Source organism: Pholcus phalangioides, unplaced genomic scaffold, assembly GCF_987345545.1.
Source record: "Pholcus phalangioides strain wild (caught in Gottingen) unplaced genomic scaffold, Ppha-v1.0 ptg000008l_1, whole genome shotgun sequence".
Taxonomy (NCBI): Eukaryota; Metazoa; Arthropoda; class Arachnida; order Araneae; family Pholcidae; genus Pholcus; species Pholcus phalangioides.
Genome location: NW_028301601.1, coordinates 29,887,721 through 29,913,384, shown reverse-complemented (window position 1 = coordinate 29,913,384; position 25,664 = coordinate 29,887,721). Strand labels below are relative to the sequence as shown.

At 36.5% G+C, this 25,664-nt stretch overlaps 1 protein-coding gene across 1 annotated transcript in view; it reads right to left on the bottom strand.

Moving 5' to 3' along the window:
* Positions 1-20,207: 20,207 nt before the first annotated feature.
* Positions 20,208-25,664, bottom strand: part of LOC149084176 (5-hydroxytryptamine receptor 2C-like) — a 136,813-nt gene continuing 131,356 nt past the window's right edge. The window contains exon 3 of the mRNA XM_089235455.1: positions 20,208-23,498. Within this exon, the coding sequence (XP_089091581.1) occupies positions 22,435-23,498 (1,064 nt within the window). The 3' untranslated portion in view covers positions 20,208-22,434. The remainder of the gene's footprint in view (positions 23,499-25,664) is intronic.

The following is a 25,664-nucleotide window of genomic DNA, read 5'->3' as shown; positions in this document are numbered from 1 at the left end:
GATAGTAAAATTCAAAAATCCAACCAAGCCTCTCTGAAAATACGAGGAAAAAAAAGAGGCATTTTATAGAAACGTTGAGAGACAAAAATTACGGAAATGTCTCGTAAAATACGTGTTGTATATCCTCTATACACAAATTTCTTGCTCTGGGGTGGCAGAAATACCGCGTGTTCTGCTTGCGGATTGAAAAGGTTACGCAGTGTGCACACCTAGCGTAAAGAAACGCATAGAAAAGGCTTGCGTACATCTGGAAAAGCGAGCGCTGCGCACCCTTGCAACTGCTTAGAACCAGTGCGTGTCTATTAGCATGTGTGAGAAACTTACGTGTGTTAAGAAAAGAGTGGGATGCTTGTGTACCCCTGAAACTGCGTAGAGGATGTCTCTGTGTTTTGGAATATATGGGGAAACTTAAAAATTGACAAGAAACGCGTATGAATTTTGAGTGCCTTCTCGAAAAGTATACGTATCCTTGCAACTATTTGAAACGCTTTTGGAATTTGTGAGAAACTTAAGAGCTTCAAGAAACGTGTTGGAGGTTTTCGTAACCAGTGGAAAAGCAACAAAAAACTCCTGCAGCTGCTTCAAACGCTTGCGTTTCTTTTTAGAATGTGTGGGAAGCTCACTTGCGTTCTTAAACGTGTGAAAGACTTGCGTATTCCCCTGGCAAAGCTTGCGTACCCTTGAAATGGCTTGGAACTAACTCGTGCGTAACTCATCTGAAACATTGCTACTAAAAAACATCGTAACACAGTGCAAATACGTGGATGACCAGTTTCCATGTTTTGCAGGATTGAATGCACATTCAATATAATAAGCGTATTGCTGTACCTTTAAATTGATGCATATTCGACACATTCGATTAAACGGAAAAAATTTGTAACCGGTGTAGGCTCATCTCAATTACATTGGCTAATTGAGGTTCTACAGTGTATATGCTTCCTGAAGTTATGAATTTCGTAAAAATATAACATCAGAACACAACACATTCTAGTTCATAAAATCATGAACATGAATTCTGAAAATTTCATTGAAAGAATAACCTCCATATTTTAATTAGAGGAATAGAAAGAAAATGTTTTTCCTGAAGTTATCCCGCTTTATTCTTCATGATATCAAATGAATCAAGTACAAAAATACCTTTAAAAGCATTTAATTAATTTTATGTAAATAATTAATTCTCACGAGTACGAGAATAATAATGAGAATATGTCTCATTAACATCATTCAATGAATATTAATTTTATGCCATTAACGGATTTAATGTTTGGTTTTCAGAAACCAAAAAAACATCGATATAGTATTATACTCATATTATATTCTCTTTGCTGAGATAAAAAATATCTTTTGAAACTTATTCTTATATGTGGAAGTTTTCGTTGTAACGTCATGTATTCATATTAACATGATTTATTATACAGCTGCTTTGAAAATGGCATTAATGGTGATCCATAAATTTCTGATTACAGAATGCACTCTGATGGAACTGTATGCAGGGTGTTTCGTGATAGTGTAAGGAAGGAGCGAAAATTATATCAGTAATATGAAATAATGATTTATTTATTTTAATATTATGTTAAATGATTTATCTTATTATTTACTTATGTTTTGTTCATTTAAACAAATTCTGGAAAAATGATTATCAAAAAGAAGAAATTGAGCTGAAAACCTATTCTATGCAAAATGTTAATAACGAATAATATACGGAAATTATAATCTCTTTACGATTGAAACAAACTTTATTAGTTCATAATATGCATCTTATTTTATTGAAAGATATCCACCACTTGATACAGTGAAACCTCACTACAGCGATACTCGATACAACGACATCTCAAGTCTTGTTTGGAAATGCCTGTAGTCTAATATTAATCTGCTGCATATCGATATAACGGCTCTTCTTCGATGGTCCTCAAGGAATCGTTATATCGAGATTTCACTGTAGAATATTTGAATTAAAACGGATAAAGATATCTCGGAGATTGATATCTTGGATTTCTTTTCACTTCATACGTGCTACAATTATCTTAGAAAAAGAGCACGGCGTTGGTCACCAAAGGACGCCAAAATCATCGATATCTGTGAATTTTTCTTGAAATATTCACAGGGTAAACTTTTACGGTGTACACTCGGGTGGCAAAAATTTTATTGGACGACATTTGTTCGATCATGGGTGTATGAAAACTTTAGTTATAAATTTTATCATACGCCAACACAGTTTTCTTCAATTTTGAATCAAACGCAGGAATTTCATCAATTTATTCCGCTCTTCACGAAAAATAAATAAAAAAATTCCTGTAAAAATTCCTTTAAATCTTTTCAAGAAAATGTTTTTACGAAAATAAATTGTTACATAAAGGTTTCTCGTTCTAATACCATCTATTCATGTTTACATGATTCATTGTAGCCGAAGTTGCACAGCAGCCACCGTTAATGCTTTCTTGTATAGGTATGAATATTCTATGTATTGATCTATAAGTTTCTGAATCACCGTGGTTACTTCATTTCAATAATGGAGCAATGTGTATATAATTTCTTTACATAAAAGTATACAAAACTTATACACAGTTTACGAGGTCCGTATAAACAACACATATCAATGTTATCTTGAACAGAGTGGTTTTTCCACGCCAGTTCACCGCTATTGTATATTTCTCGACAATTTTTTTTGTATTGAATAAATGTGATAAATCCGTAATTATGAATAATAACTGGCTATTATACATAATCCCATGAATCGTCTTGATAAATTTCATAAATAATAAAAAAATATATAACTTTTACCTGTGATTACGCATTATGTCCAAGTGAAGATGGTAAATTTAAAGAAAAATATCACTCTTACAGGTTATTATACATAACACCCACAATCGTTAATGTATATAATGCCACCACATTAACATTTGGTAAATCTAGTAAAATCTTTAAATCGGGGTTGGATTAACACAAATATAAGTAAGTCTCGATTTAACGAATCTGATAAAACTTAATTTTAAAATTAAAAAAAACTGAAACAAAATTTTTATTCGTTAAATCGAGGGAGATCTGTATATAGGGGCTGCGATTAACATACATTTTCAGACAGGAACTTCTAAAAATCGATTACATTGACCCTCGTTAAATCGGGGATTCAATTGTAAAATCTGTTATACATCTGTTATAATCAGATTATTATATCCGGTGTCCGATTTGTACATGCACAAGAACTTATAAAAGCCGTTAAATCAAATAATTTGTTGAATCCCGCAGTTCATTATATCGGGTTACGATCGTAAAATTTGCTAAATGAGAGATAATCATGTCGGTGTAAAATAACAAAATTTGTTAAGTATGAGCTCATTATATCGGAGTACGTTCGTCAAATTTGCTAAATAGGCTGGTTATATCGAGGTGCGATTTCCAAATTTGTCAAAAAAGATTTAACTATAGCAGTTATTTCGGAGACGTTTGTTCACAAATATTCGTTAAATCAGAGTTCATTATATCCAGTTCAGGATCATTTACATAATAAATCTTATCACGGCAACGGGACAAATTTATTATTTACCAATACGAAATGTCGATTATGGATAATAACCAACGACACTTGGGTATTACGCATAATCATCGATAAAAGTGAATGAATTGGGAGAAATTTATCGAACATACAAAAACGGTAGGTGAGTATAATAATAGTATTTTCACATTTACCGTACCACATGTAAATTTTTAACACGATTTATTATGTTTATGCCCATGTCTCATCCACCATTAATGCTTTCTTGGAGATATGAATATTGATCTATAAATTTCTGATTACCGTGCACACTTCATTTCAATAATGGAGCTATATGTATAATTTCGTTACATAAAAATATACAAACTGTATACGGACCTCATATAAGCCGCACATATCAATATTCTCTTGAACATAGATGTTTTTCCTCGCCATTTCGACGTTATTGTATTTCTCGGCCATTATATATATTGAACGTATATATATATACCTCTGAAGAAAGCATTATTCTGAGCTGAGTCTGCATGTGTGGTGTTTTTGTGAGTATTCCTTCGCCACTACGTGTTTCATGTTACACGTCTTGTGTCTGAGAGAGGGAAAAACACGTGACGAATATACTTCCTTTGCTTAATGGAAAAACGACAAGATTGAAAACTAAGGAGGGGAACGTGTAAAGAAAAATCACATCTCGTGTTGAGAAAAGAGAGGAATAGCGTGAGGAGTCGGAGGGAATGCGTCACTCGAAGCTCTCCTGTCAACACACCAAAAAGAAATAACGCGGTAGAAAAATAATAAAAAAACTTACCAGGAAGGTACCAACAGCGTATAGAGTGTGTCTTGGCGATGATTAATGAGAGATTCACGACAAGGGAGAAATGACGGACGTCGAAGATGTCCGAAATGGAGATGTATGGTTGGATTCTCGAAGAAGAACCAGTACCATGTACATACACACACACAATCACTAATGCCTTTCATAACACATGATTCAATCGAGCCCGCGATGCCGTGATCGACGGTGTAGCGTTACATGGCAATGCCATTGCTGAATGTCCGATTGAGGCTTCTCCCGTATTCGATTGTCACTCTGCTATTCGTAATTATCAGATATCAGATGTAATTTTCCCAGATGAAGACGTTGTTTTCTTTTTTTTTTTTTGGCTGTGTAAAAATGCCCCTTACTCGTCTTGTTCGTTTGTTACTGTTTGGTGTGAAAGACGGAGAACGGACTGTATTTTATTGGGAAAATTCTGTATAGGAGTAATGCAAGAATGTATCAGGAAGTGTGTATTTACACACACACACACAGTGTATTTCTTGAGACCGCTATACATGACTCTGACGTTACGTGGTCCTACGTTAAGTCAGAAGACGATGTGAATTCCCACGTCACAGAATTTACACGAATCGGAATTCACAACGTGTCTGACGTGACGTGGCACCACGAAAAGTCAGAGTAGGGTGTAGTGTCTTTTACTCTTTCAGGCAAGTGACTCCTAATCTTCCATGCTACAAGGTAACCCTACGAAAATGCTTAGCTATGAGCTACTCCCTATGAGCCATGCTCAGCTTTTGACATGCCATAGAAAGCTTCCATATTTAATATAGCTGAGAAATAATACATCTGGATTGCTGTTTTTCCTAGAAGGATAGCCCTTCAGCAGATCTTGTTCACCGTAGAAATTCATAGAGGATTTGTATAGCTCAGAAATGGGTGCTTTTATGCTCAAGAATGGGTGCAATGATCATTAAGGCGGATTATTGCTTTGTAATAGTCGAAGATGAAAAAAATGAAACCAATTAATAGACTGACCCTTCTTGCGTGTGTGTGAATTATACACATAAAACTTTAAAAAAAAACTCAAGAATTTTTAAAAAAGATAAGAACGATTAACATGTGAATGACTTCACTCGTGCACTCAGACATAACAAAGGTGGTACGAACTCTTCCTCTTCAGAGAAGTATTCATCCAGAGAATTAGGACTGGCTACATAGATAACTCTAAGACAGTGTTTCCCAAAGCAAGTAATATCGCCCCTGGGAGGCGATGGAACATAGCAGGAGTGATAATACGAGTAAAATATAGGATACGATGAAATCCCTCAGGAAGGGAGATCAGAAAATGTTTCTTCTAAGAATGGGGTGATACCCTAAAAACCCAAACTTCTTTTTTTTTCTTAGGAGCGACTACGTATGGATATAGGGCACTCTGTATCACTTGTTTATGGTCACGTAAAAAAAGTATGCAAGACTTTTGCTATATTTGTTATTAAATAGTTTTCTGATATATAAATCAATTCTCAATACATCGTATACTGTATTGATTATTGCGGATTTTAAATTAAACTATATATATATAGTGTATTACATCCAAAATACATACAGCAGCGTATGTAAGTAGCATTTTTAGTATTTTTCCCCGTAATAAAATAAGTGCCGTGACTTATGGAACGTAGTTGTACCAAGGGTTTCGTAAATTTAAATCGGCGATGCTTCTATGAAATAGATCCACTATTGGTACGTTTTCACATGTAAAAAAATGGCAGAGAAGAACCCTTATTAGCATTCTCCAACAAATAAACTAAAATTTAGAAGAAACGGCTAGCAGACAGACATCTTGTTGTTCTTTCGAAAAACATCGCCTAGAATCAATGGAACCCACCCCCGTTCTATTTCTTCCACACGAAGCAGATATATTGTATAAGTATTTTGTATACTTTATACTGTATATTTACTATATTTTTGTATACTTATACTGTGCATTTTGTATACGGAAAATTCACGAAATAACACACAAACCATAAACTTATGTTTATGGTTTGTGTGTTATTTCGTGAATTTTCCGTAACGCCTTTCCCGGAATGTAAACATTCCCACCCCCTCCCGATGCGAATACCAAGAGATGACTGTACATCCGAATTTTTGTGAATCTCTCACTGAGACGAAAACGTCATCTCATTTCAATGAGAGTTGATCCTCATGTTCATTCATCCAAGGATGAAAGAAAAACATGATGATGATGATTATATGACGACAGCTGTTTTAAGATTACATGCTTTAAGATGTAATTGATTGGGATCAGATACACAATAACAGATCGTGTTACCGATAGAGTATATGTCACTAGTAACAAAGAATACGCGATATATTTACTTATGGAAAGCCTCGGGGAATCTTCAGAAGTTATACAAACTATAATTAAATATGAAAATTTGTATCATCCGATGATGTTAAACGCATCGGCTATTAAATTTCGATAATTTTTATCAGTTATCGGATATACTTCCGATAGCAACTGTAATCTCAAGTTATCCATAACTTTCGAATTTAATGGTTTAAATCTGGAGTCAAATCGCAAAGGAAATTTTCCCTTTAATTAGACGATTCTGTGGGATTAATTAGAATACCGCCTGCTTCACATGCTCGAATGTACCATCATTAAGAAAACGATTAATAACTCACATTTTTCTACAAAATCTCTCCACTTAAATTACAATGCGATTGGGTTTCAGAAACCATGGGACATGTCTAGTCGGCTATCGTTTTCCTATATGATTGAAACTTTGAAAGTTATACTTATCTACCATGGTTTAATTAGCATGTTCGTGGAGAGTTTTATCTCAAGTCTATGTAAATAAATTGGTAACACTGACGGAAATTATTTGTTCCTGAAAAGTATCGGTATCATGAAATTCCAGTATTCAGAGTTTCATAATATTATTTGATATCCATTTAACTCGCTTCAAGTTATTCAAAATCATGAATATTCGTATAAATATAAATTATAGGTCTGTCGAACATTTTTGCACGCAACTGAGTGTTGATCATAAGAAATTTGATATTGAAGGACCGGTCACATCCAGCTTCACATCTCAGAGAGATATTGAACCTTTCCCGAGGGATGAATGTATCCGGAAATTTATTAATTTATGTGAGAATAACAGACAACATTATTTCATGTACACCTGTATAGAATAAGAAATCTCTGAAAAGACAATTCCAATCAAGCATCGTGTACAGTTAACCAGTCCGTAATCGTACCATTGCCCTTGTATATATAATCACGCAATGATCTTGTCTAGTATGTAATAGAATCTGGAATTGAATTTATTCAATATAGAATACACCAATCGCAATGATTTTCAGTATTAGTAATCACACCGGAAAACGATATAAATTGTCGTCCATATGGCCGCCATTTCCATTTCATTCACGACCGCTAGTAGTAGATGAAACATTATCTTCTTAGGACTAGATTATATTTTTATCAGGTGTCGGTGAAACAGCCGACGCTTGTCTTCTTGGCCGTAAATTCTACTTTTTATTAGGTATTCGTGCTTCCGCTGTTGTTGCCTTATAAGACGGGTCCTTAGAGCGTGAATGTTAGCTACTTGTTCCTACAGCTCGCGTCTTATTGTGTAGTAGATGTATATAGGTTGGGGTCCAGGAATTGAATCTAATTCTGCAGACGTCGAAAGTTCAGAAGGCTGTATAAATTGCTATCTTATCTTCCAAGAAAGCATTCTGGACTCGAGCAGTTGGCCAAAGTGAATGTCTGGGGCACATAGTGATGTAATTTCACAGGGAACCATATGGACCGCAGCTGTATACGCTGTTACTAGAGCGTTTAAAACCCAGAAGATACATCGCAAAATGACAATGCTCGGTGATGGCGTTTGTTTTCTCTCTAGACCATAGTCTCCCAAACTTTTTATTCCATCGCCCCCTTCATCAGAAGTTTTTTCCTCTCATCGCCCCTCAACTCAAGTAAACCCATAGGATCATATGTTAAATCAGTAGGTTCTATCGCCCCCTTGGACAATTCCATCGCCCACCAGGGGGTGATATTGCCCACTTTGGGAAACACTGCTCTAGACCATACGTTCAAACGCTGACAAACTCGTCATTGCATCTTGTAGGCATCCTTTTGCTGCGCATGTATCCCAGTTGGCTTGCAGCACGTCCTCTCTAAGCATCCAGCTGGACTCAGCTGTTTGGTCAAAGGTGGTTGGAAGGACAATACCGAAAAATATACACTAGTGGTTAGAGAATTCCAGTCTTTCTCAACAACTGGCCAACAAATAATCTCAACATGCACTGATCCTTCATCAGCTTATCAGACACTGCATTGATCTGATTGGTCGTTGAGAATTTCAAAATGCGGTCCTATGACAGACATTCGTAGGTTTACCATACTTCCTCAAGAAAAATACGAGAAGTTGGAATTCTATATCAGAAAAAATACTGGACAGGACCAATTTTGGCCAAAAATGTAGCCAAAAGACAGCAATTATCACTGAGAAATTACCAAAGGCAAAAAGCTACTGGAAAATCAAAATGATTTAAAATGTATTACATCGAAGAAATTAAGAGTTTAACTTGACAAAAATATAGCATAAATACTCATATTTACTGTCATAATTATCATGGTATCATTTATAAGTTATAGAAATTGTCTTCCTCTACGATACCAGTAAAGATTACAAATTCCAGCGAGCTTCGTTGAAAATCTTGGACAAAATTGGACATTTTAACTGTTTTTACGCTAAACTATGAATGGAGTTACTTTCTATGTTGAAATTTGGAATTCCAGGTCCTTTCGTACGCCCCTCGATGAGGGGAAAAAACAGAGAGGAGGCTCGAATGTTGAAAACAATAATTGCATATTTATTCCATCTCTTAAAGGCCGAGATATCTTTGTATGAGAAGGGATTAATTTTTGCTACAACTAATCAGGATAATAAGGCTGGAGAAGCATATATACAGGGTAGTAAGGAAAGTCCCTTGGTCACATTTTACTGCAGAAATGCTGATTCTAGACACCTTAAGAAAAGTATCCAAATAGTAATGCAGGCCTTAAATACGTCATTCATATTGCAAGCGGTTGTATAGTTATTAAAATACAAAAACTAACTTTTAATATACGGAAGCCCTAGCCTCAAAAATTAGGAAGTTGTTGCCCTGAGCCATCTGAGGTAAAAAAAAAAACACGTTTGTAAGTGCAATATTGACTGAGGTATTTGAATTCAAAAATTGGAGAAAAGTTTTAAAAGAACATCATGTGAGTAGGAGAAATAACCGTTGTCCGTTAGTTACTGCTGTTTTTTTCTGATTTCTAAGTTCAAATATCTCAACGGATATTGTATTCACAAACGTGGATATTTTTTTTTCTTAGCCTGAGAAGGAGACGGGCAACAACTTCCTGTATTTGGGATTTTGAGGACAGGGTGTTGGTATATAAAAATAGTTTTTGTATTTCAAAAACTATATGCAACCCCTTGCAATATTAATGACGTATCTATGACCTACTCGTTATTTGAATAACTTTTCCAATTTAAAGTATGCCTGTAGGATCCGTGGTTCGCTAATGAAATGCGGCCTTGGGACTTTAAGTTCGCGTTGGGCACGGTAGCCCAGGTCGATACTCGCCTAAGGTACTAGAGGATGTTTAGAGGTGTCGCGAGTTCGATACCCATTCGTCCTTGTCAGAAAACTTTCCTGAAACACGGGTACAACAGAAACGGCGACATATGACCACACAGAAAAAATTGGTACCACATGAAGTCTCCCATCGAGGGATTAGCGAACCAACCTCTCGATGAGTGTAAAAAAAAAACCTGCCGTTCAGAATCGGCAATAAATTGTAGGTCCCGGTCTAATTAGCCCTCGCGTGCAGAAAATGACCGTGGCACGACGAAAATGATCAAGTGATTATGTCCGTGTTTATTTTCTTAACTTCGAACATTTACCCTGTAAATGATGTGAAATAAAATTATACATACATTTTGTTATTATCTCAACATTTCTTTTATTCAACAGGCATAGCACACACATACACGCAAATCTGATAATTTAAATACACAACGGAATATATATCTCGAATAATTTGGAAACGTACATCGTGATAACATTCAAATGTGACACATCGAAGTGAAAATATGAATTTAATGTCTTACAAGAAGATCCGTGATTTTTAATACTATACATATATAATTACACGTGCAATTTCATAGGATATGTGCGTATTTATAACAGTGAATATACATGTAATAAGCATTATATCGATTGATAATTCGAAGCGGGTATAAATTTCAGACAAGCTCTCGTTTAATAATTCAAACAGTTAATATTATACACATATTTTCAGATACATTAATGGAATATCAGATATATATACATGCTTTTTTTTTTTATAAATATCCATAAAAATTGTTCAGAAACTCAGTGATACATCACATGCTTTCCAAACACATATTTGCATTTTGTGATTCCTCTAATTCAAATGTGCGTTAATGTGCACACATATTTACACTTCTTTAAGCTCAGTTACATTCGATCACTGATAGATACGGGGGGATATAATGTTCTTAATCACAACTACAAAATATATTCAAATATTTATGGAATAATTAATGTTACGCGTTGTAATATATTTCGTTGGGTTTATGGATTGCATCTAATGGATATACCGAAATTTTGGCATTAATACATTTAAAATACGAGTCATTACTGCAAATAAATACGTTTTCCCCCGTATACATGGGAGGAGGTAGTAAATATGAATATTATTAGAGCGTGAAAATCTCGTCAGATGTATGTACGTCTCAAGATGAAGCGTTAGAATTACATCGAGACGTAAACAGAGACGCGGAATTCCGCGTCCCCATCGATTTCCAGGGATTAAAGACGCATCCGACGTACCGTCAAAGGGGTTGTGGAAAATCTGTTTGAGTTGTAGAAACTTTTCCTAGTGCTATAAATAACGAATGATCGGTGGCTTCTATTTGGCATCTCTTAGCTCTCGACTGCCAGTCATACTGAAATTTATCTCGCGATCTCGCTCGATTTCTCACCAAATAATTAGGTTGAAATTACCTTTTTACCCTTTATACTAATACCAAAAAAATTCATTAATTATTGAGTCTAAGTTTATGACATCATAATTATGAGTCTATTGATTTAAGTTTCTCTGGCTTAACTTATATGGGTTCAAATCTTTTCCTCGTGCATGTTCACGTTTTGACGTGAATGGTTCGTTCACCCAGTTTAGGATCATTGATTCTAAACCACACTGCCTGACTGAAAAATTAAACACAATATGATAATTTGTAGGGCTTCCTATAACCCCGTTTGCGTACAGATTTATGGTTACAAATTTGAAGGATACAAATTTGAAGGTACTCTGAGGTGAATAGAAAAGGAAAATGGAGATAAGTGGAGCCACACATGTGATTTGTAAAATTCAGTTAGCCTCTGGGAACGGCCTCTTTCGGAAATTTTTTTTTGTACTTAGGCCTTTTACTATAAAAGTTTGATAAATGTCCTTTTATAGATCTTGAAAAATCCAACCAATAAGGCTATCGGTTACATTCTAGAAAATGTGACCGGTGACCTTATTAGTTGCATTTTGCAAGTTTTATAAAAGGACTTCTATCAAACTTTTATAGTATTAATCCCGGCTTTACTCTATTTTTCAGTGAAATGTAATTGATACGATAGCTGCTCATATGAGTTCACAAGGAGCTTTCATATGGAGAAATTAGGCTTATGGTCATGCCCCTACCTGTTGTGCCTTTTACATTTCGACTATTTGTGAGATTGTGAGAATGAGAGTTGGCCTAATATCGCTTTTTTTGGCATCAATTTCTTTGTTTCTCATTATTTTGTCATTTTAGTATAAATTAAATAAACCACATATTCTCAGGCTACATAGGGTCCGCGGAATACGGACATTCACTATGGCGGGGGTAGCTGAGGCAAAGATAAATCCAGGAAAATAAAATTCAACTGGCCTTGCGAGGAATTGAACTCACGTCCTCTCACTTGCCTCACTAGACTACAAAGCCAACGAATTCCCTTTCCTTAGAGCTCGCGTGCTTTGATAGTTATAGCGGGGAGTGGCGTCATTATCAGATAAGTCGCCAAATTCTGGCAGTGTCAGAAATTGTAAAATTTGGCCTGAGCCAGGTCTCTGTCCGTGTACTGCCTATGGAAAGAGGGTTCATTGGCATTGTAGTCTAGGACGCTAACCCGCCAAGTGAGAGGACGTGGGCTCGATTCCCCCAGAAAGAGCTGTTGAATTTTCTTTCCTGGATCTATCTCCGCATCAACCAGCTGTCGAAGCTTCCGTAGTAATGACGAAGAGTGACATCATTTTCGGAACAACACTTATAGGAAAGGCTTCTTTTACCTAGCAGTATATTAGTCTGCACTTCAATTAGGCATTTAAAATGATGATATTAGCTGAATCTATATAAATTCATTAAAGTTTTTGGAAATACGTTACCTCTCATGAGAATAAATGACACATTTCACTCCTTAGTTCCGCTTGTTAAGAAAAAAAGTTCGTTCAAGTTCTGAACAAGATATATATCTCAAAAGAGTTGTACGATTTATTTAAAGATCTTACGATCGGGTGAAAAATCGTTTCCTCCCTATTTTCTTTCCGGGTTTATTTTCGGCTGGAAACGGCTAGGATTGATTAGAGCACATCTCTTAGTACACACGAGGGGATTTCTAATTCCGGGTTAATCGATTTGGGATATCTTCGTGGCAAGCCCTGCCCTGTACCATATTCTAGATATCGATTTCCTAATTTCAAGTGTGGGTGAGATAAGGACCAAGAAGCTATGTACGGGAATGGATATGCGATAGGAGCGATTTATACCGAATAATTTATGTTTATACCTACGTGACAATTTTCAGAGTTGAGATAGGGGGAGAAATCGTTGAAAATTCCAGCAACTAAAACTGATTCTCTCCTTTTTCTTGCAGAAAAGTAATCCAAATATTTCAATATTCTCTTTGATTTCAATGTTAGGAGGAGGATGTTCGGAGAAGGGGGTCTTAAACCACTTTGATGTATAGCTAAATATGTCTGTGTGTTGCATCGTGCAATTAATATTCTGTGGTTTATGAGTATCAAAAGGGCATTGAATTTTTCACAATTTATGTCGATATGTTAACTTATTTTGTCAGATAACAGTGGAATGTGAAAAAAGTATTCAGATTTAAATTTAATTACTGAATAAAATGGTAAAGTTATATAAATAGCAAAATGCGGAGTACAGCCCGTTTCGACTAGAGCTCTTAATCACGGGGAAGTCACTTAACGGCTAAAAAGAAGTCACATAGAGGAATCATACTGATGACCAAGTAAAAAAAAAAAGATACATTGGTTACTCACATTTGTTACTATAAGGAGGTCACATTGATGACAAAAAATTCCCCATTGATGTCCATGAAGGAGTAATATTGGTGGCTATAGAGAAGTAGAGAGCATTGGTGACTATAGAGAAGTCCCATTGGTGACTAGAGAAGTCCCATTGATGACAACTCAGAAGTCATATTGATGACAACTCAGAAGTCATATTGATGACAACTCAGAAGTCATATTGATGACAACTCAGAAGTCATATTGATGACAACTCAGAAGTCATATTGATGACAACTCAGAAGTCATATTGATGACAACTCAGAAGTCATATTGATGACAACTCAGAAGTCATATTGATGACAACTCAGAAGTCATATTGATGACAACTCAGAAGTCATATTGATGACAACTCAGAAGTCATATTGATGACAACTCAGAAGTCATATTGATGACAACTCAGAAGTCATATTGATGTATTTAGAGAAGTCATATTGATGTATTTAGAGAAGTCATATTGATGTATTTAGAGAAGTCATATTGATGTATTTAGAGAAGTCATATTGATGTATTTAGAGAAGTCATATTGATGTATTTAGAGAAGTCATATTGATGTATTTAGAGAAGTCATATTGATGTATTTAGAGAAGTCATATTGATGTATTTAGAGAAGTCATATTGATGTATTTAGAGAAGTCATATTGATGTATTTAGAGAAGTCATATTGATGTATTTAGAGAAGTCATATTGATGTATTTAGAGAAGTCATATTGATGTATTTAGAGAAGTCATATTGATGTATTTAGAGAAGTCATATTGATGTATTTAGAGAAGTCATATTGATGTATTTAGAGAAGTATTGAAAATAACCGTGAACCACAGAGAGATTTGCTCAAAATGAATTAAATTACTGGTATGGGATTTATATTTTGCAAGGAATAATCACTTTACGACCACCCTGAAGATGGATTTGTTTGGTACGAAAAAGTAAAAACTATTCAAACATTTTTCTTCGTTTCTTATATCAATCATATATATTGCTGTCCCGCCCCTAGAGGCATACAGTGGTTCGTTTCTTATACTGTATAACACTATTTATAAGTTATGCAAATTACCTTCTTTCCTGATTCTTGTAGAAATAAGGATTGTTAGTAAGTTTCTTGGAAAAAATGGGACCCTTTTATACAGGAAGTAAGGGAATATTTTGTATATTGGGGTAATGTCATTGAGCTAATCGGAACGTCAAACATACAATGCATCTTTCACTCAATGTTAGATATTGGCGTACCAAAATACAAACATTCCGTGGGTGTGATCAGCTCTAATCTTAATTTCTTGAGGAAGCAAACAAAAAATTACAAAAAAATTTCATTACATCCGAGATGATTATTTTTCATCGCAGTTATATGACGGGTTCACTAGCATTATTCTCTATGGCAGTGGTGGATTACATCATTCTCCATGCTACAATCTCCGTCCTGCTGGCCAAACGTGGTCCGCGAAACGTTGCCTTGGGAGATATCAATACCTGATGAATACCTGACTTGATCATATTACCTATACATAATAAGGAAAATCGGGATCACTACGGAAAAATTCAGGGCATTACAAATTATCGCGAAGAAAGTTACTAATGGCATTTAGCTTTGGCGTGAGTTAGGTGTGGCTGTCCGTGTACTGCCCCGTTCAGAGCACATCAGCTCTAAGGAAAAAGGATTTGCTATCTGGGTAATCTAGTCATGCGAGTGGACGTGAGTTCGATTCCTTCCTTCACAAGGCCAAATCAATTTTCTTTCCTCAATTTATCTTTGCATCAGCCATATATCGAAACCTTCGTATGGATAGTGAAGAATGACATCATCCTCGGATGTCATTATTGGCCCCAAACTCAGCCATATTCAATGTGCATATTTTTTCTTAGTTTATGAGATTCAGATTCCGTAAAACAAGATTAATAGCTCCGAAATTCACCACTAAGCGAAAATGTGTGTGTTTGTGTGTATGTGGTGACACTGAACGCGGAGGAAATTATGCAAATTTTTGTAAACTAGCATCATTATATCCTCATATGTGAACCTGCTCAGGTGCGGTGTATACGGTATTTTTCGAAAATCCCTGTGCTATTTTTTCCGCTAATAGGTAGCAGTCATCGGGAATTACCATAAGCCCTCGACACTTCCATGAAGGTCATACGTAATTGGAATTCTTTAAAAGCATTACCGTTATTTTCATAACATATAACGCGTCTCACTAGCAAACACCTCAAAAATAAGGATGATTATAATGTGAAGCAGGTGAATTTTATTATAACACTGTTATATCTAATATTTGCATAAATATGCCTTTGAGAAAGTGAATTCTAGCATAAGCACCTTACTCTGAGCTATTTTATTCCCCTGGCGGTGACTTTCAGAATTGTATATTTTGTGATCGAAAAAAAAAACTACGAAAATATAATAGTTCTATAGTACAGAAGGATTACATATATAAATTCACGGGACAAACTTTAAGAGGTGATATATCATTATATATATAATGATACACCTAAATATAAGCATTTATGATCATAGAATGTGCGGTAGAATCGCAATAGCAAAGCCGGTAGCGGGTATTTTTAGAGAGTGCACAGAGAGCAACACTCCACCAAAAATTTCACTCATTGCAACAAATGCGTGAGAAAAATATGATATTTGTTTTTGGTTAAGTGCTGTTGTATGCACTCCCTAAAAACACCCTCTATCGCCTTTGCTATTGTGATTCGATCGGACATTCTATTACAGAAAATAGTTGTTTAGGAATGCTGTATCACTTATTGAAGTTTGTTCAATGACTTTAGAATCACCCTGCATATGGATCAAATTGATTTGCATTTGTGTGATCGTTTTTTGGCCAATCCGCGAGCCCTAAATATTTTCTATTTACATCCTTCTATTTAATTACCTCCATCCTGTAAATTTGTTTTTCTTTTGAAGGGAATTTTATGATTGAACTAATGTCAAAGTATTTATTATGGTTATTGTATGTAGGTATAATGGTAAAAAAACAAAACAAAAAACAACAGACACAAACGTAGAAAACTGTTCAGGTGCAAATGAAAGATTATTCTTCAACATCAAATGCTTAGCGTATTGTAAAACAAACTCTTTTGGTAAAAATATTTCATTTATGCGCCACACAAATTTAATTACACGGCGTTTTGACGACATGAATCATAAATTTTACAATAATTAATTGATCAATGTCATACTATTATCTTTCATCTATGAAAAAAAAATTAAAATTGATTGTGTGTGTGTGTTGTTTATTGTGTTCTCTATATACATCCACAGTTTTGAGACCTATTTCTGTAAAACTTTGCATATTTACAAAACAAGACACAACTTAAACGGTAGGCTACTTTAAAATTTCGTCACAGCTGGGAAAATGCCAGAAATGGTAAAAAAAACCATCGGGCAATAATGATTTGTGTTCCTCAACAATGACTTCCGGAATGGTTCCTATGTTAATTATTGTTCCCGTTACAATACATCTGAGAAATGTTTATTAATTTACAATGGTTTTCCATTTCTTTAATTCTGCTGCCAGTGGGGAGAAAACCCGGGCCTCGCAAGATATTATAGTTAGTATTATTATAATATTTTTAATTCTCATGCACATTAAAAGATTTCTAAAATCTTTCAGTCAATGGATAAATTGACACTCATTCCTGTGTACCCGACACTCCTAATGGCGGACCTGGGCAGCGAGTCCTAAATTTCAATGTAATTTAGCCAGGCCCCGAAAAAAAGATGCAATTCATTATTTTTCCTGTTGCAAGTTAAATTTACGCAGCATGAAATTTTGTTTTCTCTAATTTTCCAACACTCATCAAATGACATATATATATTTAACGGGTTTTTTTTTTATATTTTAACCTTTCCCTATTTAGACCGAGCAAAGGAAAAGAAAAGAATGTCTTACCTGTTTTGTATAGATTGAATTCGAACCTGCGTATGCAGCACCAAGATTGCTTCATTCCAATTATGCTAATTAAATGCTTATGCGACCTCAACCTTTTTTGACTCGCGGAGTTCTTTCTAGTACATAAATGTCTATGGCGGATCCCCGCAGGCATATTTTTTTCAAGAGAGCGTTACACTAATTTATTTTTATAATTCAAAAACATTTATATATTTTTTTTCAAATTTAAAGTTTTTTTATATTTTTCTTGATCGGCCGTGGAGCCCCCTGGAGAGTTCACACATAGCTCCAAGTGCTCCGGCACCGGTTGAGAACCGCTTTCTTATGCATCACACTTAATCATTATGATGAAAGAAATTATTCATACCCGCTAATACAGAGAAAACGTTCGAGATTCTTCGCCGTTTTTTTTTTTTTTGCTTTAGAACCTTCAGGTCCATACAAAATTTTCATCTAATATTAAATAATTTATACTGTTGATTTGTGACAATTTAAGACCATTGGCTAACCTCAATAAAAAGTGTGGAGTTCATTAAAATAGCCCCTCAGTTGTAAATGACACATTTTTCCGAGGAAGGGATTCAAATGCATGATCTTATGAATCCACTTACATTCCTTTTATGCCTATAATGTTCATAGCTCACTGGTACCAATAATTTCGAAAAACAAAGTCTCATGGGTCGTGAAGCTGATCTTTTTGTTCATTTTTGGTTTCGGCTGAAAAAAGATTAAGAGCCCCTGGGTTCCCTGTACAGGCTGTCCCAAAATATTCGCATAACGAATGTGTCTGCAACTGTTGATTTTAGAAACATACTTTCAATAACAAAAACGTTCCAAATGACTTGAGAGAACTTGAAATCTGGTTCCGTGTAATCATTACGGACTTACAGGGGCACCAGGTAATGGTGCGTGTGTGCAACTATTCACATCTACAGGCAATTTGCTTGGCCCATGCGAATCTAGATAATTTTATCTTGGTACCATCACGGGTCTAGCCATGAAAGTCAATACCATCAAAACGACTGGCTTTTGGCACGCTTTCCAGAGCAAACTCCTCTCGAAGTGTGTGTGAATCAATTCCTTGAGCGTCTATTATTCGACCCGTGCGGCCCCACGGTTGCGAAATCAGGAATGAGAGATAAAGATAACTGCAGACAAATGTATAAAAAATGTTTTGTCTGCAAAAATTTTAAACTATGGATGTAATTGAATGGACTAAATTGCAAAACAAACAGTAATTTTTGATGTATTGCGTCTAGTAGCTGGGAACCAAAAAAAAAATCAATATGTATCTGGGTCATTTTATTGGTGCGGCTTATACGCCGTCGTGTTGTCCACACCTGGTATAGGACACTGATTTGCGTATCTCCAGTGATTTGTTTTTGTACAGTGCCCTCCGACGACAAGAATTTGAAATAATATTTATTTGCACAAAAAATCTCCTTTCATGAGAATAACTGTTTCCCAAAAAAATACAACACATTCAAATATACCAATTCCTCTCATTTTTATGATTTTGTTTACTATTTACAAATTTATGGGACACCCTGTACTTCAATTAGCTTTAACTCGGTAGGCTTTGGTCGTAGAAGAACGATGTGTTGTGCTTGGTGACCTACTCAGTTGTGGGAACTCTGTTTATCTGTATGTAATACGTAGATACGTTTTCTTCTCAGCCACCTCGTTGGGCATTTTGCCTGTTGTGGCGTTGTTTTTGGATTTGTATGTATTTTCTGCAGCCAATCAACGAAATGTCCGTGCCAGAATTGAGTTATGTGGATATTTACAAATAAATTTTCATTACGTACTGGTTTCATTTGTTTTTTGCATACCAATGTTCAAATAAATATTGAATAGAGTGATACTTATTCTAACCTAAAGATTGATAAGTCGAATATTTGATAGGAAATTTGCTCACCCCAGAGGTATTTTCAACACGCTTATCAAATACCTGTGTACTTTATGTACAGTATGTAAAAGCTGCCAACTATATCACTGCACGAATTTTAGAGAGAAAAACAGTTATAATTGTAACGGAAAAACAGTTATGTAAAAAGAAAAACTTTGCTTAGGAACTCAAAAAAAATTTTCAGCCGTAAGCAATTTCTAATTTAGTTGCACTCTTTGCCAATAGAAGCCACTCTAATCTGAAGGAACTAAATTGCAATATTTTTAATATATCTGCTACGGTAAGCGATAGATCCGATTAAGTACAATCGCCGACCATTTTTTGGTAACTTTCCCTAAACTTACCACATTTACCGTTAATCATGTATTGTACCTAAGCGGCGTCGGTAAATTTGATAAATTCTAAAAAAAAATTATGACTTATACCGGCGATTATGCGAAATACCCAAGCGTCATTACAAAACATGGTAAATCGTACTAAATTCACCATATCTTGTGGTTATTATGCATATAATCGACATTTTGGAACAGCTTCCTAGAATTAACTACTTTTGACGAATACTGAAATTGAACCTCGATGCAACGAGCTCATACTTGACGAATTTCACCCAAAATTCAAAATTGTCCCCCCCCCCACCCCATATAATGATTTCTCATTTAACAAATTTTACGATCGCACCCCGATATAATCGACTCCTATTTAACAAACTTTACTATCGTTCCCGATATGGTAAATGATTTACGGGAGGCCTTAATCTACTCATCTTTTCTTCTTTACTACCTAAATGTTAAATAACATTTTCCTGGTATTCAAAATACAGTAGAGCCCGGATGTAAGGAATCAGATGAAACATATATTTTCATTCGTTCAATCGATAGAAATCATCATATCGGTGTTGCGATCAACGCAGGTATTCACGCAGACACAGGATTTAAAAAAAACAATCGTTAAATCATGAAATTCATTAAATGGGAGCTCGTAATACCGGTGTCTGACTATACTTATCAAACATAATAGACTCACATTTGGGATTTTTTTCATATTTATTAAATTCACCAATTATACTATGGTATTATGCAATCACCGGTAAAAAGCGATAAATTTCAAGTATTTATCAAATTTCACCAAGAACGCTTGGGTTGGATGTATAGCCTAATCATTCGGTGAAAGTGATAATTTTTTTATCATTTGTCAAATTTATCAAAGACGATTTTGTATTATGCAATAATCAGTGGTGAAAGGGGTAAATTTATCAAACTTACCGAAATAATTGACGATTATGCATAATAACCGATTCATCACATTTACCACCGTAACATATCCACCACTGGGTACCCACCATCTGTGTAATGTTCCAGTTCTAATTACTATTTTTACTTAGGATTTATATCTCAAGAAAACAATCGGATAAATTTCTTATATATAAGAATTGCGTTGCTGTCATCTATGAGGGAGAAGTGATTAGCAGGAGAATCTATAATAATCAGCATGTTTATAGAGACATAAAAATTGAATAAAATAATCATTTTTTGCGCATTCAATATACGTGAATTACCTCTCTTCATATCATACATTCATACATACCCCAAGCTCTTTTTCACCACGTGACATGAAAATATTATCTTTAAATGTGTTAAAAGAATTGATGAGACGAGCATATACAGTGAAACCTCTTGATAAGGGACACAGATGGGACTAGACCATGGGTGCACAACCTCCGGCCCGCCATGAGGTTTCATCCAGCCCACGAAAGGTCGGTGTTCCGGAAAATTATCAATGCTCACACACAACACGATAAAAGTGTTCAGACTGTCACTGTCCATATTTCCTTCATAAAAATTCCGGAAATCGAGATCCATACCCTAGATAATATCGCCAATTATCAGTAAAATTGTCGATTAAAATTTTTCGTTGGCAATAATGGTAAAAAAATGTCGCCGAGGCGAGTGAAGTTACCAATTTGCCGAATGAAGTTGCCAACCAAAAAAAAAAAAGAAAGAAAAAAGTAGGTCAAAGAAATTTAACGTTGCCACTTCCAGCCAAAACAATTGTCTAATAAAGCGCTTGGACCATTATCGCACCCTTAGACTCTAAGGCAAGTAAGTTTGCCAATAACAACAAAAAAAAAATGGTGAAAAGCAAGAAAAATTACCAATTACAGTCAAATATAAAGTTGTCAAACTTGCATTAATTTATATCTCATGAGAATAATGCCAACTCTTGATTTCGAAAATTCAAGTAAGATCAGTTGCGAATAAGGGGAAAAAAAGGATTTTTTTGATGAAAATGTTCGGACGACCAAAGTTACGGGACTCTCCCATAAAATACCAATCGTATGTTCACCCTATAAATATAAATTTCTGGCCCGCAAGCGGTAGAAATACCGCATATCTGGCCCGCGGTCTGAAAACGTTGTGCACCACTGGACTAGATTTTTTGTCCTCTAGTGCAGTTCATTCAAAGGGGTAAACGAGTTCTTATCCGAAGGGATGCGATTCAGGACATCCGTCCCTTAACAGAGAGATTTGGCTGTGCATGATTGGATTGAAATTTTAATTTGGTGAAACTCAATTTTTCACCTCAAGCTCGATATCAACCAGAAAAGAAATGAGAAGCTATATATAATTGATATTAAGAAAACCATAGCAAGAACTATCATCGTTCAGCGATTTAAACAATGAGCTAAAATATCTAAGTTATATTACCACGAACAGTGAACGTTTATGATGACGTGACAGTGAACCACAGCTATCGGACTGGAAAGGTCTAATGTCGAGCACATTCCCGAAATCTCAGCGATAAGTGTGTACTGGAAGGGCTCTGGGACAATTAGGAAACGCAGTCATATTGTTATGGGGCGTTGACGTGACGACGATTCTTGATGGAGTACGAACACACACACATTTATATACAACGCATCAGCACATGGATTCGTGATAAGGGTCCGACGGCGACCCTGGCTTATTAGGGTAATGATTAGTGGATTTGAATGTCCAGCTCGTCAGATCGTTTGTCGAATGCAAGTTGGCGTGCCTAACGAAGCGACACTTGCACGTCAATAGCTTCCAGAACGCGCGTTTGAAGTTCTTGTTAAACACGGTGTATATGATGGGATTAATCGTAGACGAGACGTAGCCTAACCACAGGAAAGTGGTCGCCAAATAGGATGGGAAATCCTCCGGTCTCTTCACAGCGAAGAGGATGTTCAGCAAGAAAAACGGCGTCCAGCATATGACGAACGAGAAGAATACGATCCCTAGGACTTTCGTGGCTTTCTGTTCGTTCATCACCTGGTTCGTGCCTAGTGTCCGAACCATGCCTGGCAGCAGCTGTTGGTGATGCTGCTGGAATGAGTGCTGGTGGTGGTGGTTCTGGCTGTGCCTGATTGTCCTCGACCTCGTGAAGATCTCTCGCGTGTCACGACCCGGTGAAGCATTAAGAAGACCTTTCGTGTCATTGCTGACTTCCGTTTGACAACGACGGCAGTACGTTGCCGATTGCACGTGGCCGTTCTTGGACGAGCTCTCTGGCGAAGTCAACGAAGCCCGACGAGTCCTACGTATGAAGGGAACCCTCCTGCTCGGCTTTTCCGCAAGAAATTTGGCTTTCCTCTTCAGAAGGCGCACCGTCAGGACGTACGTCACCACCATGATCACCATCGGTACGTAAAATGCGAACATCGAGCCGAAAACGAAGAAGAAACGGTTGTTTATGGCGCAAACACCTGTAGCTGGTTTGATGTTGGTTGCGTCGACCATGGCGAGAACTGTGATGGGACTCGTGATGCTCATAGACACTAACCAAACGAGGACTATCTTCGTCACGACAGCTTTCTTGGAGCTTGCTCGAGTCTTTAACGGGTTTCGTATCCCCAAATACCGACCGAGAGATATGAAACACATATGCATGATCGAAGAAGAGCAACTGAGTACGTCGCAGGTAACCCAGACGCTGCATATATGCCAATCGAATGGCCAGTAACCTGAACCATAGGAAGAGAAAACAAAGACAACAGTAAGTATTTTGAAATATATTTATAGCTTATTTCATTCAAACACTTATACAAATTTATGTTACCCGTAAAGTGATTGGGAGCATGTATACACAGATGTCTCACCTATGCGTCGGTGCAAAGGCACGAGGAAAAAAGTTGCACGAGTGAAAGAAGTGCAAAGTGAATACTTATTTGCATTATTTACGTGTATCTTTGACGCGGAGTGCTCAAAATCTTCTTATAACCAAGAGAAGCCTTCTAAGTGAGAGATTAGTGTACATAATATGAGTATTTAAATAGTTTCATATTGCAAATTAAAAGATTCAAAAATTTTGTGTCAGGTTACGCCACCACATTGTACAACCTATGTGATTTCAAAATAGTCCCCCGATTGAATAAACTTACCATAAGGTATCTGTTGCCGCATCACTAATCGTGATCAAAGATATAATCCCATGACCAGAGATTTGAGTGTTCGAACTGCATATTCTATCGAGGTTTTTCTAACTTTTCAGTGTGTAGCTGCGCCTCTCACCATTCCAAAACCTGCACGCTTCTCTCCAGAGCTTCTAAAATGCTCAAAGGGGCGCGGTAGCCCGGTCGATAAGATGCTCGCCTAAAGTACCAAAGGATGTTTAGAGGTGTCGCGAGTTCGATACCCGGTTCGTCCTTGTCAGAAAACTTTCCTGACACAGGGGTACAAGAAAGAAAAAAAAAACGGCGACTTGACCGCAGCAAAAAATTGCTACCGCAGGGAGTCCCCCATCGAGGGGTTAGCGCACCAACCTCTCGACGAGTATAAAAAATAAGCCTGCCGTTCAGAATCGGCAATAAATTGTAGGTCCCGGTCTAATTAGCCCTCGTGTGCAGAAAATGACCGTGGTGCGACAAAAATGATCAATGATCAATAAAATGCTCATGCTTCTCTAACGAGCTTACGAAATCTGTACTCGTTTCCTGCGAGTTTCCAAATTTTGTTTGTGGCTCACCTCGAGAAAACAAAATCTGCATATTCACCCCCTCCGCCAAGCATCTCAAATCTGCAGTCGTTCCCTGCTTCGAGGAACGAATGTGAGCCGGTATCCTATTTGAAAAAGTCTCTCCGTAGAGAGCAGGCAGGCCTACAACACGATACTGAAAAAAATATGAAAATTCAAGCATTTCCATCTTAACTTCAGAAAATGCAAGCTAGATGGCAGCATGAACACGAGACATGCACAACTCGACAACATAAATACGTTAGGGAGAATCATGTACGTTCCAGCATGTGCCGATTCGTTAGAAGTTTCGTAGAGGAATATGTACGAGGTGCATCTTCGGTTAAGTAGTGAGTCGTTCCCTGCGAGTTTCAAAAATGTATACCTGCTTGGACTTCTACATTTTCAATTATGTTTTTTTCAGCTTCCAAACTTTGTTTGTTCCTCCTCTTGAGCTAATAAAGTTTCCATATTCATCCCCATCCACGAGCATCTGAAATTCACAACCGTCACCTATGAGCTTACAAAATATAAACGCAGGTACCCCCCCCCCCCACCCGAGCCTCCAAAATCCGCACATGTATTCCTCCAAGCTCTAAATATTTGTACCTGTATCACCACGATATTCAAATATCTGCACGTGTATTACCCAGAGCTTCCAAAATCAGCACGTGTGTTCCACAGACGTTCAAAAACCTGCACCTGCATAACCACAAGCTTCTAAAATCTTCACCTGTGTATCCACGAGCTTCCAAAATCTGCACCTGCATTTCCTCCAGAGCTTCCAAAATCTGCACCTGTATTTCCTGGAGCTCCAAGAATCCTTACGTGTATTCTCCAGAGCTTCTGAAATTTACGCGTGCATATATTTCCCCCCTCTTTTTCCGAAAACTTCTTCCACTCGTCTGCTAACACTGCACTAACTCGTTTACCACTGATCGTGCTACATGCTTATGTTAAAATGTTCTTAATGAAATTTCAGAATAATTCAGCTCGGGTGAGGGCCAGAGCTGACGAGACAAAAACATTTTATCATCAATTCTAATAAGAAAGGAATGAAAAGGATGCCCTCTTAATAACTTCTAAAATAGAGCGAACGAAAAAATTCCATGTCACTAGAACGGGAATATTTTTTTTCATTATACGGTTGACGTAAACAAGGCGAAAGATGATTAAA